This window comes from Protopterus annectens, chromosome 2.part0 (genome assembly GCF_019279795.1).
Source record: "Protopterus annectens isolate FY-2018-M chromosome 2.part0, PAN1.0, whole genome shotgun sequence".
Lineage (NCBI taxonomy): Eukaryota > Metazoa > Chordata > Ceratodontiformes > Protopteridae > Protopterus > Protopterus annectens.
The window spans coordinates 394,866,512-394,884,216 of record NC_056728.1 but is presented as its reverse complement, the minus strand read 5'-3'; the positions used below and the strand labels follow the sequence as shown (position 1 = coordinate 394,884,216).

Sequence of the window (17,705 nt, the reverse complement as noted above, 5' to 3'; positions counted from 1 at the left end):
CTGACAATACAATTGATGAGTGCTTCAAACATTTGTTATGTAGGCCACAGACATATTTATGATATCATCATATTTTCCAAAGAAATGCACCTTCAACTCTTATTAAGAACAGACTATAATGTTACGTGTGAATATTTCATCCAATAACTCTGCTGCTTGATTAACCTCACTGCATTCAAAAGCACAATACAGCAACTGCACTGTATAAGCCATACAGTTCTCGTCTTTTTAAAACTAGCAACCTCAAGGGTTTAATTTTAAGACAGGCCTAAAACACATGGAGACTGTAGAGGACTAACATGGTGAAAAGATGAAGGGTTTGGCTTCTTAACAACATGTGAAAAAAAATCAGGAAACATTAACCCCAACTACAAACAAAAAATGTAACTGCATATACAGAAACATGCTGATACATACTAATGGCCATCAAGCAGGCTTCAATATCTCCTTTCAGCTCCAAATCCACAGCTTTGGCCACATCATTCTTGCTGTATTTACCGTAGCATTCATTCACTGAAGAAATCATTGAAAAAAGAAGGAATTAGCTTTTGCAGTTAAGTACATGAAAAAATGAATTCCACCTTTGTACAACATGGAAACACCACAAATCAGAGCATGATTACACCAAAGCCTTCTTTATGCTTCTGAATTCATATTTAAATCTGTATCCCATTTTCAACCTGCATCTTTTGTACAGTAAACATTTGCAATTCATTCCTGAAAACCAAAACAACCCAGTAGCTTAACACAAATCAATATAAATGGGCAGAAACTGCAAGGATGTACTTTATATTAAACCAAAAAACTTCAGCATGAAGCATTTTATTCCTTGCTCATTTCCACATTAAAAGTTGAGTACCAAGCACATTGTATGACTGAAATCCTGTTTACTCCTGATTACCCCTGGCCATTCAAGAGGCTAATGCCCTGAATGGCCAGGTGGGGTGGGGCCCATGTTGGGATTTACAGATGCCCATGTAGTCATTCATTTCCTTCTTGAAGTTATAACTTGATATGCTTGAATGTAATCAAGTAAGTGGCAGTTGGCACAGTGAGTTAAGGCTATGGGCGGACGTTTCTGTAGTACAGGATTTGATCATTCAGCCCTCATTTGCCTACCGTGCGTCCTTCTGCAAGTTACTTAACCAGACAGTGCTTAAGGGCAACTGGGAATTTGGGCTGGGCTCATCAATTGTCTCTAAACATCAAGTCTAGTAACTGCCTCAGAGCTTACTCTATAGGTCTTGGAGCCTTTAAGAAATGAAGTTGTCACTTTCAATGGCATGGTTAACATTATTTTAACATCACTTTTTATTAAAACTAAGTGTACTTTTATGTGTAGTTTAGCAGGGGTTGTTTTAATCAAAAAAATGAGAGGTTTTAATGCCCTCTGTTTCAGGCACGTGCCCACGCTAACAAGGTGATAAGACACTGGGAAAACGAGACTCGCTGTAGCCTTTGGCTATAAGACAAGACTTGAAGTCCTTCAGTTCTTCTTGTAAGGAGTCTTTGTATCTTCTCCAACTCAGGTTACCACCTTTTCAAATGCCCAAGGTGGGACTTTTTATTCTTTGCTGGCCAGGTTAGTCTCATTAGGCATGAGCCAACTTTTCATGGATTGAACTGATGTGGTATTTATACTACTTGTAGAAATTTGGCCTGAGCATCTGAAAACTTCCCTTACTCTTCTTGATAGGTGCTGTAGGGTCTTTTACATTTACCTGCGCTACCACCAACTGAAGCATATGGGAGCTTAGTTTAACATCTCATACAAGGAATGAATTTTTTATCAGAATGTGAGATTTTGCACGCAAGCCATATCAACAAATAATGTAGGGTGGTACTTCACTTTTTTTTCCAAAATAAAAGGTCATGCGTATGGAATTTTACTTGTTTATTGTATTTCACATGCTTCAGATAGAAAATAATTGATTTATGTAACCGAGGGAAACTCATGATTGTTTTGTAAGAAAATCTCAAGATATTAACCATCTTCTAATTTTTTTCACTGGACAAAACTTCTTAAATAGGGACTGTCCTGTGTAAAGGACAGGTGGTAACTATCTTCACTGTACTAAATGGCAAGGGTTTTGTGACGTGAAATATCTTGTACTGGAAGAAATGACATTGGGGCTTTGTTTATCAGAAACTCATTTCCTGAAATTACAGTACAAGATATTTCATGGAGAACATCCTAAAAATGGTCTTTTTCTTGTTGTGATAAATGATGAAATACCTTCTACCTCAGGTTTAGGGAATTAATTTCATGGTGAGTGCCAAATCCACTATTCATTCACTGAGTTCCATAACCCTACACTACAAGATGTTTCATGTCCTACTTTACAAGATGTTTCATGTCCTACGTTACAAGAGGTTTCATGTCTTACATTGCAAGAAGTGTCATGGATCGCAGCAAGCAGACTCCCCTATGTATTCCATTCATTATTTCATTATATTCATGGTTTTATATATAAAGCAAATTAAATATTTTTACACTCCAAGGCCAGGAAAAGTGCAGTTGTGTACACTTACCACAAATGTGTATGTGCGAGTGTATTCACTGTTGCAGTCATTACATTTGGGTAATCTGCTGGCAGGTTGCCCTCAGTCGGCCTGATAAAGTCTTGGGTCCTGTGTCAGTTGCTGTCCCTTCTTCTATGACGTCAGGTTGTCAGGGGTATAAAACATGCAGCCGACACCATTACATCAGTTTTTCTTGCCCCAGATGTCACGTGCCCCCCAAATGGGGAGCAAAATATATATAAGTAATTAAAAATACAAAAATATACCTCCAAACAAAAGCAAATACACCAAAAAGGCTTTTAAGCATAGTAAAAGAAAGTAGAGGTGTAGTAAGAGAAAAATAGGGGGCTGGAGGCAGGGTAACCAGGACTGCAACAGTGAATACACTCGAACATCTACATTTATGGTTAAGTGTACACAACTGTACTATGTTCTTTGTGTTTCACTGTTGCATTCATTACATTTGGGTAGATTCCCAAAGCTATGGTTGGGAGGATGAATTTATACAGCATTAGGACCAGCTATAAGGCCCTGCAAAACAGCAGTGGCAAAACCAGCTCTGGATTTAGAGAAAATTGGTAAGTGATAATGCTTGGTGAAAGTATGAACTGAACTGCAGGTAGCAGCTTCTAGAATATCCCTGGTAGGAACACCTCTGAGAAAGGCTGTAGAAGTAGATGCAGCCCTGGTGGAATGAGATCTGATCCCCTGGGGGATAGGTTTTCCATGGTGCTTATAGCAGAAATGAATACAATGGCTTATCCATTTAGAAATGGTTTGTTTTGAAATAGCCTTCCCCTCTGCCCCTGCAGCAAATGCTACCAGCAGTTGTTCAGATTTTCTTCAAGATTTAGTCCTGTCCAAGTAGAATCTAAGTTGTCTGTGTACATCCAAGTAATGCAGAATCCACTCCCCCTTGTTCTGTGGGTTGGGAAAGAAAGTTGGCAAATGAATGGACTGATTAAGAGCTACACTGGATAACACCTTGGGCATGAAAGATGGATTGGTCCTGAGTGACACCCTGTCCGCATGAAAGATGATGAAAGGCTCCACTGCCATAAGGGCCTGTAATTCAGATATCCTTCTAGCTGAAGTGATTGCTAAAAGGAAGGCTGTTTTCCAGGAAAGAAAATTTAAGTCTGCAGTAGCAACTGGCTCGAAAGGAGGTAGAGTGAGTTTCTCTAATACAAAGTTAAGGTCCCAGGCAGGGGTTGGAGCTCTCCTGGGTGGTCTCAAGTTTTTGGCCCCTCTGAGATACTGCTTTAGCAGAGGATGAGAGAAGGGGGGGGGTTCTGTGTTGTAATGAGTTGAAATGGCTGGGGCATGGATTTTTATGGAAGAAAAAGACAGGCCCTTGTGAAGCATCTCAGTTAAGTATTGTAAAATCTGAGGTAAATTGGGTGCTGCTGTGCTCATCCCTTGAGATTAATTCCAGGCACAGAATCTTTTCCACTTCTCAGCATAAGATCTTCTAGTACTAGGTCTTCTCGCCTCCAAAATGACATCCATCACAGGTTTGCTGAGGGATGCTAAGGGGAAATTTAAATGATTAGCCAAGCTGCAAGATTCAATGTTTGGAGCTGAGGATGCAGAATTTGGTTCTCCTGCTGAGACGATAAGGAAGGTGACTGAGGTAGGTGCCATGGAGAAATTTGTGACGCACTGCACAGGAGTGGGTACCAGTGTTGGCGAGCCCAGTCTGGAGCAATCAAAATCATTTTGGTTTGTCCTGTATGACTTTTAGTAGAACTTTGGAGAGCAGAGGCACAGGGGGAAAGGCACAGTTGAAGGACAGAACATCTACTTTCCAGGCTTTTTTGTGAGGAGATCTTGTGCAAAATTTGTCCAACTGGTAGTTCTGGGGTGAGGCAAAAAGATCTATGTCTGGGCTCCCCCATTTGCGTGTCAACATGTTGAAAATCCGTGGTTCCAGTTTCCATTCGTGTGGGTCCATGAGATTTCTGCTTAGTTCATCTGCCAGAATATTCAGCTTCCCTGGCAGGAATTGATCTTGTAGTTGTACTTGGTAGCTCAAGGCAGTGTTCTACAATGCCATGGCTAGTCTGCAGAGGGGGTAGTAATGTGTACCCCCCTGCTTGTTTATGTACCACATAACCGTGGTGTTGTCCGTCTTTACCATTAGTTGTCCTGGATGAAGGTAGTCCTTGAAGGCTGTCAGAGCATTCTGTACAGCTAGCATTTCTTTTTGATTGATATGAAGGTGCATTTAATTTGGGCTCCATTTGCCCTGAATGACCTTCCCTGCCAGATGAGCCCCCCCATGCGTCTGATGCACCTGTAGTGAGGGTTTGGGCAGCAGGGGGTGGTGTGAATGGCAGTCCCTTGTTTTGGTGGCAGGCCTCTGTCCACCATAAGAACTCTAGGCGCAGGCAAGGTACGATAGGAATCTTTGTTTACAGACTGTGACAATGTTGACTCCATAAACTTTTTAGTACCACTGAAGTTTCCACATATGCAGTCTTGCATATGGAATTAGAAGAATGCAGGAGGCCATGAACCCCAAGGCTTGCAGTATTTGTCTTGCAGATAGCAGGGTTTTTGTGGCCACCTGTTTGAAGTAAGTCACCAAATGAATTTGATTTTCTGGCGTAAGGAAAGCCATCTGGGCAGTTGTATTCAAGCTTGCTCCCAGGAATGTAATTTTTTGAGAGGGTACCAGTTGTGATTTCTTTTCGTTTATGGTGTACCCTAGATAAGTTAGAACCCTTTTTACAAACACCAGATGTTGTAGAAGAATGGCCTGGTTTGCTGCCTGAATTAGACAATCGTCCAGGTATGGATATATTTGAATATTTGTTTGCCTGCAAAATGCAATTACAGGAGCCAGGCAATTTGTGAATACCCTGGGCGCAGTAGACAAGCCAAAGGGCAGTGCAGAGAACTGATAATGCAAGTAGCCTGCTTTGAAACGTAGGTATCTTCTACAAGATTCCTTGATTGGGATATGCAGGTAAGCCTCTTTTAAATCTAGAGTTGCCAACCAGGCATCCTTGCCTAGCATAGGAAGTAACTGGTGAAGAGTCAGCATCTTGAATTTTGGAATGTCCAGAAAAGTGCTTAGAGTAGACAGGTCCAGAATTGGACGCCATGATTTGTCTTTTCTGGGTACCAGGAAAAGTCTGGAATAGAAACCTTGTCCCTTTTCCTCTTCTGATACTAGCTGAATTGCCCCCGTGTTTAGGAGGGAACGTACTTTTTTCTGAGCCTCTTCCCACTGATTTGGGGGGAAAGCTAGCCACCCGTTTGGAGTTGGCAATGTGCGGAAATGAAATCTGTATCCTGGGACACTATATTTAAAACCCATTTGTCCTGGGTTATAAATTGCCAGTTTTTTGCATGAAGAGCCAGTTTTCCCCCCAGAGGGGTGGCTAAGAGGTAAGTGCTTGTAATTTTAAAGGAAAGTCATTGAGACTGTTTACCATAGGATGGTGTCTTGTTATTTCCAGATTTGGAAGTGGAAGCATCCCATTGCTTAGTTCTGAAAGTCCCTTGGGACTGAAACCTGGTGCTTTTGGAGTGTCTAGGTTTGGCTTGAGAGGCTCTGGAAGGAGCTAGAAAGGACCAGTTCTTAGTAGGCCAGTGCCTACTAAATCTTGGAGGTTGTACTTGTAAGAAATCTTTCACAGTTTGCATAGATTTAGCTTTATCTTCCATCTTTTTTAGAGCTTCTTCAACCTTATTGCCAGACAGTCCTGCTGAAAAGGAGCATCCAACAGTTTTGCTTTAACATGATCAGGCAGAGATTGCTCCTTAAACAAAGCATGCCTTCGAAGCACAGACCCAGTAACAGCAGCCCTGCAAGAGGCCTCTAAAGAATCAAAACCACATTGCAAAGTATGTTTTCCAACTTGTTCAGCTGAATGCAATAAATCCTGTAAATCTTTATTTTCCACACAGTCAGAAATCATCATTTTCTGTTTAAGCAGTCCCATGATATGCTGTTGATATTTTAGCATATGGAATTGACAGTTTAAAGCTCTGATTGCCAAGGTTGCAGAAGTATAAAGTTTTTTATCCCATCTATCCAGCGCCCTGGAGTCTCTATCAGAAGGGATATGATTTTTAGCAGTAGAAGCCTCAATGCCCTTGGGCCCCTGAGAAATGGTTTCAGGGTCCACAATAGGGTTTTTGAAAAGGAATTTGTGGGACTCAGGAACCCTGTAGTATCTATCTGGTTTACTAGGGGCCAGAGGCAAGGAATCAGGGGCCATACTGGATTCCAAAAACACATCAACAATGTCTAATACAGGAGGTATAGCCAAAGGCCTATGCTGAGGGAGGAGAAGAAAATCCCTAAGCCTCTTTTTGGATTCAGAAAAATCCTGACTTTCCCAGTGGAAATGCTCCCTTAAGGTATGTAAAGTTTCCCCAAAAGAAAAATCCTCAGGGGGAGAAGCAGAGGGAATGGAATCCTCTGCATCAGAGTCCTCATAAGTAGGTATGGACATTAGAAGAGCCAGAAGAAACAGTCCTGTTCAGATGATTCATAGTCAAGTTCAGCCCTAGGCCTCTTTTGAAGGGGGGGGGGGTTGACTACCCACGATTAGAGTAATTAAATCTTCAGCCATTTTGATCATTTGTTTTTTAGGCATAGGGGCCTGAACATGTGGCCTGGGCGTCAGTTTTTTAGACATAGATAGAGATTTAGGCCTTAGTATTGAAGGTGGAGTCAATTTAATATGCAAGTCTGTAGGCCTGAATACACTCTCAGAAGCCGGTGCCTACACAGCGGCTCCGGACCCATCCAAGGTAGAGACATCCGTAGGTTCCATAGGTGAAGCATCTCGTGGCATACCGGACTCCAAATGGGTCTCAGTAGAGGCCTGCGAATCAGAAGTAGTGGATATCAGGGGCTGCGAAAGTGCCTCACTGAGTACTGGCGAACTGGCGACTGGCTTAGGAGAAGCGTAGTTGGCAGTTTTGGACCTCAACGGTCTGTCTCTGTCTTTACTTTGCGTTTTTTCGGTATTCCGATAGTCGGATGGCTAACCAACGTCATTTCTGGATAAATAAACAGAGACCCGAAATATTTAGAAGCAAAAATGTACCGATGATGGATAGTGCACTGATTAAATAAAGCACAAAACCGACAGCAAGGTACGTCATAGTCAGGGCCGAAGCAAGGAATACAGTACAAATGAAAATCCTTATGAGGTATTTGCTTCCCACAAGTAATACAATTATTAACTTTTACTGACATCGGTAAGGAGCAAGAAAAAGTTTCCCCAACAGGGTACTTAGCTTTTAGTTGAAGACTTTGGTTCTGAAACTCGAAAATGAAATTTCAGGAATCGGCCGACCGGCACTTGTGAACTGCTTCGGGCACCGCGCCTCAAGAAAGACTGATGTAATGGCATCAGCTACATGTTTTATACCCCTGACGACCTGACGTCATGGAAGAAGGGACAGCAACTGACGCAGGACCCAAGACTTTGTTAATCAGGCCGACTGAGTGCAACCTACCAGCAGATTACCCAAATGTAATGACTGCAACAGTGAAAAACAAACATCCAGTTTTGTAATGAATGAAAAAACAGACAAACAATATTTGCTTTGTTGTTTTTGTTAAAAGCACATAATTTGTCAACTGAACAGTGACTTATGCAGATTATACAGGTTTTCATGAGAGAAGGGTTATGTTAGTTATTTAATTTTTATATATATATTTGTTAACTGGGGTAGAGCACTGATCACAAATGACCAATTTCAATCAGGGATAAACAACAAGAGAACAAAAAGTCAATAAAACAATACAGAGAATGTTGTAGTACTAAATGTTGGAGATAACAATACAGTACAAAGCAATTTTGAGCAATATGGTTCATTTTGGTAGGGATTACAACAAAATTGCTGTATACAGCATGATAGCTCTGGGCTCTTCAGGTGGATGGTAGGTAGATAGACAAGAAATTTATGGAGTTGGTAGGGATAGAAATTAGGAGATGGATTATTTAATATTGCCAGAGATGAAACATTGGTATTTTCCTGTTTCTTTGAGGTGTGCTTTATGTTAAATTCAGAAAAGTGATAAAAGGGATGCTTGCTTGATATGGAATGGGAGTGATTCCCAGAGTTTGGGACAGAAAATTGAGAAGCTATGAATTGTGCTGTGAAGTTCAGTGCTGAGAACTTCCATTGAGACAGTAGAGATGTTGAGATTCCTATGGTTGTAGGTAGTTGGGTTGCATGAGTTTTTATGTCAATGGTGGAAAAATGTAATTGTATAAAAGTATGTATAGCTGACAGCCTAGGAAGAGGAGTTTGCTTCTCTGCTTGATGGTTAGCCATTTCTGCAGTGGAGTTTTTGTTTTGAGAATAGGGTGATGTATCTGCAGATTCTGTTTTTGATTGTTTGGATGTTTCTGGAATTCTTTTTTGAAGATGACTCTACAAAGGGAAGACTGTATTTAAGGATTCATTTTTCTATCACTGTTATGGTAGATTTGAAGAGGAAGGGGAAATTTTGTTGGTTTAGAGGAGGACTGTGTTGATCTTTTTATTTATACTGTCTGCGTGGCAGGAATACTTCAAAATTGGTTTAATCAGATGCTTAGATATTTGAAATCACTGATATTTTTCTCATTACAGTCTTCAATGTAAAGATGCAAGTTATTTTTGAAAGGGTTTTTTTGTACCAGTCAGCATGGTTTTAATTTTGGAGAAAACTAAGAGTTTGTTATTATTAATCTACTGGATTGGTAAGAGGAAGCCAGTTTGAAGATCCCTTTGTAGTAAATGGAGAGATTGATTTAAATGGTGGCCAAATATGTCATCTGTATTAAGGGGCATGGGTAGTTGTGGAAGGTCAAAGTTTATGGATGTAGATAGAGGATAGTGGTTGGGCCAGAATGCATCCCAAAGGTGCACACTTCTTGAGTGGAATAAGCTGAGAAATAGGATTGTACCTTGACAGTGAAGTGACACTTAAAAAATAGTTGTTGAACCAAGGCATTGGTATGGTGAACCATGTTAAATGCTTTGGTAAAGTCTAAAAATAGCACCTATGAGTTGGCCCTTATTCATTCCCATAAAGATTTCAGTTAGAGAACAAACAGCTGCTATTATGCTATGACCTGACTAGAAGCCATGCTGTTTGTGAATAAGAAGGTTTTATTTGCTGACATAATTAGTAAGTTGGTTGTAGATGGGTTTCTCTATTAGTTTGCCCAGTATTGGATGTCTGAAGATGGTCTGGTAGTGACAGGCTTTTGTAAGATTTGACTGTTTGGGGAGTGGGTTAATTACTGCAGTTTTGCATAGGTCAGCACTTTGTGTTAGGCATAGGCTGTAAAGGAGTTTTGTATGAGACATGATAAAATATTTGCAGTGGAAGAGGAATCAGGAATAGAGGCATCCAAATCTGTGGCACTATCCATTTGAACTAGTTTGAGTATTAGCTCAATAACTGGCAAAGATAACATGCTTGAAGTAGAAAGGATATATGGGGATTGGGTTAAGAAAGATTAGAAGAGGGGAGTATAAGATGAGAATTTTATGAAGTTTGCAAAACTCTGTGAGGAAGTCAGCAGGTATGAATATGGTAGATGACTTTTGAAGGTTTGAAAAGCAGTTTTTGTCTATGAGATGGTTTACTTCTTTCCAGAAATGTTTAGAAATGTTGAATATGGAGTCTTTCTTGGCATTCATTAGTTGATATATGTAGCACTTAATGGCTTCTTTTGGTAATTTTTTTTTTTTAACTAAGTGAAGCCTTGTTTATTTTCCTGGTATGCCAGGCGTGGTCTCTCAGTTTAAGAAGTGCTTTAAGTTTAGTGGTGAACAATCTTAAGATAAGTGGAATGCAGGAATACTGTACATTTCGCAGGGCTGAGGCGAGGGATTCTGCTGCTACATTGGGATCTAGTGCATTTAGGATGAAAGACCAGCTGATGGAGAAGAGGTTAGATTTCAGCTTTTTTAATACTTGCTTGATTTTACTCTGAAATGTCACAGTTTGGAAGGCTTTTCTTGTATGGAAGGATTAGGGAGAAGATTATGAAGCAGTGATCACTGATGCCTGCTGGCTGGATGGTGATATCTGTGGCTAGGGTGAGATTGTTGGTGACCACTAAATCAAGAGGGGAGTGATTGTTAGGAGGTTTGTTCATGGGATATTGTTACAAATTTGCTTAACCTTAAAGTCAGTTAGAGTGTCTAGGATGTCATTAAGTAAAATAGGTTTGAAGTAGTCAAGCAGAAAGAAGTTTAAAATGTTTTTTGGGGCAGAGCGTATGGTGGTTAGTAGGATATTAAATTTGCTTAAGGAGCTGGGGGGTAGGCCACTGCTAAATTTAGGGAGTTGTTTGCCCTTAGTGAACATTTCTACTAGTAGCCAGTTTAGAAGAATGTGCGAGATTGCATTGGACTGGGCAATTAGTTGCAGTTTTAGGTCAGATTTAAAATAAGCGAAGGCTTCATCCTCGGTTTCTTTATCCTGGTCTACTATTGAAGAATAGGCTGTAATTAGAGTAGATGTGGTCTGGTAGTAGTGAGGGGGGGGGGTTGTCATTTTTGAAAAAGGATTCTGTTATAGCTACACGGTCTGGGTTATTAGTTAGTTAATTAACTTAGTTAGTAAGTTTTCTTGGGGAAGATTAGTCATCCATCTGGCACCCACATTTAAGCCAGTCCACAGAGTACAAAACATCTTAACACTTGAAAAGCACTAATATGATGCAGACCATACAATAAAGTGAAACATCCAATATTTGAACTTTTGACAACTGAGTTTACTCAGTATGCACAAACAGTGAGATAGACATTCGGAAGTTTCACAAAACATTGTAATTAGATTGTACAAAGAGTCAAAGAATCTTCTTAATAGTATTATGTTCACAGTTTGCGCCTGTGTTTTCTTCTCTGAACAAACTGTATACAATAGTTAAATAAGAAAAATATATGGAAGAAAAGAAAAAAAAAACAAAGAAGAGGTTTGTGGTTGGGTTGGCTTTGAGGAAAGTGACAGTATAGTTCCATGACTGTGGGTAAGAGTTGGGAAAGCAGTGGCCAGATCATATTTAGGCTATGGAAGTGAGCATTACTTATTTCTGTTTTTATAATTTCAATATGAATTCAGTGTACAACTGATTTTTTTATGGTGGAAGGAGCTTCAAAAGTTTTAGAATAGTGAAAGAAAGTTGCGATTTTTCCCTGTGTGGAGTTTGGACTGACAGTCTTGAGGTGGGAATTAATCTAAGCTGATAGCTACAGCTTCTGAGTATTACACAACTAGCTGAGAAGGAGATGGACTACAGTTTTAGCAGTTTGGACGCAAGGAATCCTAGTATCAGATTGGATCTCTCTTTTCCACAAAAGATTTAGTTTTGGCTAGTATAGTACTTGAGGTGTGTATACTTTTTGGAGGAGTAGGATAACAGATCTGGAAATATGTTCGCTAATTGCTTATGTGGATCAAATATTCTTCTTTGAAGCTGTAGCCATGATAGGAGGCATCTTCTATACTTGTGTTTGGAGGACATCTTTTACACCTGCGTACCTCATTTCAAATAAGAAAAAATTAAATCTTTGCTAAGCTGAAGAGCTGTTAATTTTGTCTAATGTCATATTAATGTAATTACTAAAAGTCTAAATACTGAATAAATCATGCGATAGGATGCCAGAAGTGGCAGGCAGCCTTCAGTTTATCATGGCTATTATGCAGGATAGGCCAGTCCTGGGGTACTGATATGAGCATTTGGTGGGCTCTGAATATCACAGCTTCACTTTATCAACCTACCTATCAGTCTATCGGGGGGGTGTTAAAAGTAGGGAAAGGGCTTTTGGTAACTCTTTTGCATTTGTGGCTTGGGAGTGTCAGGATCTATACATTCTCATAGTCTGTGCAAAGCATGTTTAGTTGTTGTGGAGGTGCAGTCGGAGTCTGTTAATGAATACAGAAAAAAGGAGCAACAGAATAGCTCCTTGTGGAGCACCTTTTTAAACAGGCGCATGGGTGACAAATTTGTACCTAAATTTACAGAGATGGCTCCTTTAGAGATAAAATCATTTAATAAATTAGTTGCTTTTGTGCTTATTCCTAAAACACTGAGGGCTTGAAGTAATAGGCTACGAATAATCAGAAAAAAAAGCTTGTGCAAGTTCAATGAATACTAAAGCTATTAGACTGTCTACCTGAATTCAGAAGAATATTATCAATTAAGGCATGTAATGCTGGTATAATACCACTTTCCATGGAAAAACAACACTAGCAGGGTGGGAAGGGATAGCATATTATATTTCTGAATATGGGCAGACAATTCAGTGCAAAATAACTTTTCATAAAAGTTTCCTGAGGGATGGAAGATGGGACTGGACCTGAAAACTCTGATGGAGGAGGATTTGGGAACATGTATCAGGAGATTTGCAATGGCTCAATTCCATATAAGTGGCACAGATTACAGATGTGATACAAGGGGTAGGACTTCTAAAAACACTGGAGATGACCATATGGAGTCACATAATTAGTTAACATGATGGAATCTCGTTCATTACTGGAATTAACCAGACAAATGACTCCATCAACTAAAAATGGCCATGCACCACCACCACAGAATCGACACAATCGCAACATAATTTAATAAACTAGGAGTGGATTCTATCAGGGCCAGGTTGTGAGTCACAAAGTATTTTACTGGGAGTTTCTCAATTCCTTATGTTGTCTTGGCCGAAAAACTAGAAAGGCTAATGAACAGAGGCCATTCTACAGGAGAAGAGGAAGTGCTGTCTAGGAGGATGGGGTACTGCGCAAATGAGAAGCTTCATTTCAAAACTCTTAGTATAAGAGGGTCTGTTGTGTATTTAATACCAAATTCCCCTGCTTGTTCTTTGTACAAGATCTTTTCAACTAGGCTTCGTGTGAAAGGAGATAGAAAGCCTAATGTCTTCCAATGGCCTTTTTTGGATAGTTTTCTAATAGCTTTTTTTATAGGTTTCTGAGGTTACTATATTTTTCTCTGTTACTGGCATTTGAGGAATTTTTCTGTAACTTTTAGGCAGTGTCTCTGGTTTCAGACTGGGTTTTAGTTCTTTGCTAACCTAAAGTTTTTCCTTGACTTTGTACAGCCTGCAGCTGACAGAAAGCGATTTTCTTGGAGGTACTCCAGTGGTTCATTCAGTGTGGCAGTGGCATTTGTGGCATTTTTGAAGCTAATGATAGTAGACCAGTTGGTAAAGGCTAGCTCAACTTTTAGTGCAGCTGTAGTTTTGGTTACAATTTTGGGACCGCAGGCCCTTGCCAAGTTTAATTCTGGCGGCTACCAAAAAAGCAATTACTAGAAAATGGAAAGTTTAATTCTGGCGGCTACCAAAAAAAGCAATTACTAGAAAATGGAAAGTAACATCTAAACAACCATACTTGAAGTAGTGATTATAAAGGAGATACAAGAACAGGAAGTGGGATCTTTAGAAAAGGTTAGGAGCAAATTGCATAGAAAATGAAAATCGTGAGAATACATGCAGAAGATATTTTAGAGAAGGAAGGAACTTTAAGAAAAGGTGGGAACCGAACAATTTATGTAATGATGGATCGATTGTATTGTATAGAAAAATATATGTGATTTATAATGCTTGTAAATGTGAACCTGCCAATATGGTTTGTCTACTGTTATATAAATTTAAGTTTGCCCATGTCAAAAGGGGTAGTTTATTAAATGTGTCTTAAAAAAAAAAAATTTGGGACATAAGATAAGTTTTGACATTTTTATTAGGCCTAGAGTTTGAGAAAGTTAGATGTCAGTGACCACTAACAAAGGGAGGGAAGTGGTTTGGGGGATTTGTCATAATGAGATGAATTAAAAAGCGTTTGCTTGTTTTGAAGCTTGTTCTTCTTGCAGACTGTATTCAATACACTCACTTCTCTATAATCCCTCAGCAAAAACCTTTTTATTTTAATTCAACTAAAGTTGTGGTATAACAATGTTGTAGCTGTGGGGCTCAATGCGGTTGATATTAAAGCATCCTAGAATAATAATATTTTTATGGTGTTGGCAGGACTACAGTAATTGGACAGCCAGCTTTTTAAATTTGACAGGGGAGGAAGAAATCAATGGCTAACTGAGTGAAGTTAATGGGATGTGCATGATAAAACCATCTGGATCATGGTCCTTAACTGATTTCACTTGAACTACAACGTCCACCTGTGATGAGGTTGTGTGACATAAGGTACTACTCCCAGTCTCCCACCAGGCTTGGAGATAAGTATGTATCTGTAACCATATTAGTGGTGTTTCCCATTAGGGGTGTCATCATTCAGCCAGGATTTGGGGATGCCTAAAATACTCGGGTGTGAGAATTAAAGAAGAAGATGTCCTAGCTTGTTTTTCATGCTGCCTGCATATAGTAGGCAAAGTTGAGTGGTTGGAGGGCTGGCACTCTGCCACAGTGGAAATGTTATTTTTGAGAGAAAACCCTAACAAAAGTAATTTCTTTTTTTTCATCCTAATTTATTGATTGAATACAGGCAACTTAGAAGGCATCCAAAGCCTGGGTTAAAATTCATGCAGGAATGTTTTAGTCTTTTGTGCTGTCAAGGGGGACAAGACAGGGTGTCTTTTTTCCTTCTACCCTTTAATTTGTTCTATCTAGAACCATTGGTTACCATGGTAAGGAAGTCAGCTTTGAAGTGATATATAGCACATCAGGAAAAAGTTATGACTTCACTATTTGTAGATGGCATATTGATATATGCAATTTATTTTATTATTTATTTATTTTACAGTTTGTTTACTGGGATAGTCCATTGGGCTTGGAAAAGCCCATTTTCAATGGAGTCCAGAGGAGAAAGGCTCCATAAGAATATTAAACAATTTATACAATTTAAACAATTTAAGCATTATAACAAATGAGTAATACAGTTTACAGAAGAATAAGGAAAAAAAGGGTAAAATCTAGACAAAGAGGTGAAGGAGGTTCACATAGGCATCATATTGTAGTTGTAGTGGATAGATAGAGGTTAAGTATGAATTGAAGAAGAGGATATAGTGAGAAGAAATGGTTAAGAGGGGGTGAAGAAAGGGGAAAGGGGAGAGGTAAGTATAATAAGAAAAAGGAGATGAAACTGGAGGAAGAATTGGAAGCAGGGTATAGTGTAGAGGATAGTTATGTAGGGTGATGATGTCATGGATACTGAAAACAATATAGACAGCTTCTTTCAGATCTTGAATACGCTGAGGTACGATATAAATAACTTGAAAACAAGGGTAGTGGGAATAAATTATGACCCTACACTAATGATGAAATAGGCCCAGACATATCAGTGACAAGCAGAATATTTTAGATATTTATGCATTTAGCTAGGTAATACACTGGAGCAATCCACTGCCATAAGATATTTTTGATTTAAAGAAAAGATTTGAAGAAGACTTCCACCGATCAAAAAATGCTTGGACTGGAAATCGGAGTTCAGGCATTTTTTTTTTTTTTTTACTTTTTTTTATTTTATGCTTTCCAACACTTCTGGCTAACATTTCAGGAGATTTTTTTTTTATTAGAAAGCAGACGTATGACAACATATTTTGTGTGGAATAATGCTAATCCTAGGGTGTGATGGAATCAGATGATACTTTGAAAGGAAGTGGATGGTTTGGATGTCCCTGACTCAGAGACATATGTTGATGCAATTTAGACATAGTTTTGTTTAACATGTTACATGTAATATCAGTAGGTAAACATGAAGCTATAAAGACTGGTTAAGTTGACAGAGACTAACAAAGTTTAACAGGTACAGTTTTTGGATGTATGATGAATGCAGACTAGAAATATTATAGGTGATGTTATAGACATGGCATACTCTGTTGACAAAGGAGGAGATTAAACCTTGAACATCTTATTTCCTGCCTATTAAAAATGTGAACTGGGCATTTCAGAGGAGAGTGCTCTAAACAACTAGAAGAATAAGGTGACTGAAGTGATTTACTGAGATGAAATGAAATTCGGAGGTACTTGAAATACATGAGATCAGAGCTATGAATCACCAAGCTGTTTACAGAATGAATTTATGAGTTCTCTTAATACACAAACAACTGTGATGTTTATAAAAGTGCGACAGGGATCATATCCAAAACAGTTTCAATGTTACTGAAAGCAAGACGTGATGGAGAAGTAGCCTATGGATAGGGCAAGTAAGCCTTTGTAGGAACTGAAACTAGAATGGGGCAGTAGATTAAGAGAGAGTTGTACTATTTTTGTATGTCAGAATAGAAGAACCATTTTGGAACTGGATTCGTCTATTAGCTAGGTACAATATAAAGTCATATCAGTTCAGAATGAAGAGTTGTATAAATGGTTGGACACTAAGGAGGGAGAAAAGGATCTGTACCGATTGGCTAGACAGAGGGACCGAGCTAGTAAAGATGTGCAGCAGGTAAGCGTGATAAAGGATAATGAGGGAAACGTACTCACAAGCGAGGAGAGTGTGTTGAGCAGATGGAAAGAGTACTTTGAGGGGTTGATGAATGAAGAGAATGAGAGGGAGAGAAGGTTGGATGATGTGCGGATAGTGAATCACAAAGTGCAGTGGATTAGCAAGGAGGAAGTAAGGATAGCTATGAAGAGGATAAAGAACGGAAAGGCTGTTGGTCCAGATGACATACCTGTGGAAGCATGGAGGTGTTTAGGTGAAATGGCAGTGGAGTTTTTAACTAGATTGTTTAATGAAATCTTGGAAAGTGAGAGGATGCCTGAGGAATGGAGAAAAAGTGTTTTAATACCGATTTTTAAGAAGAAGGGTGATGTGCAGACCTGTAGTAACTACAGAGGGATTAAACTGATCAGTCACAGCATGAAGTTATGGGAAAGAGTAGTGGAAGTTAGGTTAAGAAGGGAGGTGATGATTAGTGATCAGCAGTATGGTTTCATGCCAGGAAAGAGCACTACAGATGCGATGTTTGCTCTGAGAGTGTTGCTGGAGAAGTACAGAGAAGGTCAGAAGGAGTTGCATTGTGTCTTTGTGAATTTAGAGAAAGCATATGACAGGGTGCCTAGAGAGGAGTTGTGGTACTGTATGAGGAAGTCGGGAGTGTCAGAGAAGTATGTAAGAGTGGTACAGGATATGTACGAGGGTAGTGCGACAGCGGTGAGGTCTGCAGTGGGAGTGACAGATGCGTTTAAGGTGGAGGTGGGATTACATCAAGGATCAGCTCTGAGCCATTTCTTATTTGCAATGG

At 39.5% G+C, this 17,705-nt stretch overlaps 1 protein-coding gene across 1 annotated transcript in view; it reads right to left on the bottom strand.

Annotated features, from left to right (window-relative positions):
• LOC122793101 (annexin A1-like) overlaps nucleotides 1-17,705 on the bottom strand; it is a 401,547-nt gene that overhangs the window by 82,671 nt on the left and 301,171 nt on the right. Inside the window, exon 10 of the mRNA XM_044060832.1 lies at nucleotides 418-513. Coding sequence (XP_043916767.1) covers nucleotides 418-513 — 96 coding nt within the window. The remainder of the gene's footprint in view (nucleotides 1-417; nucleotides 514-17,705) is intronic.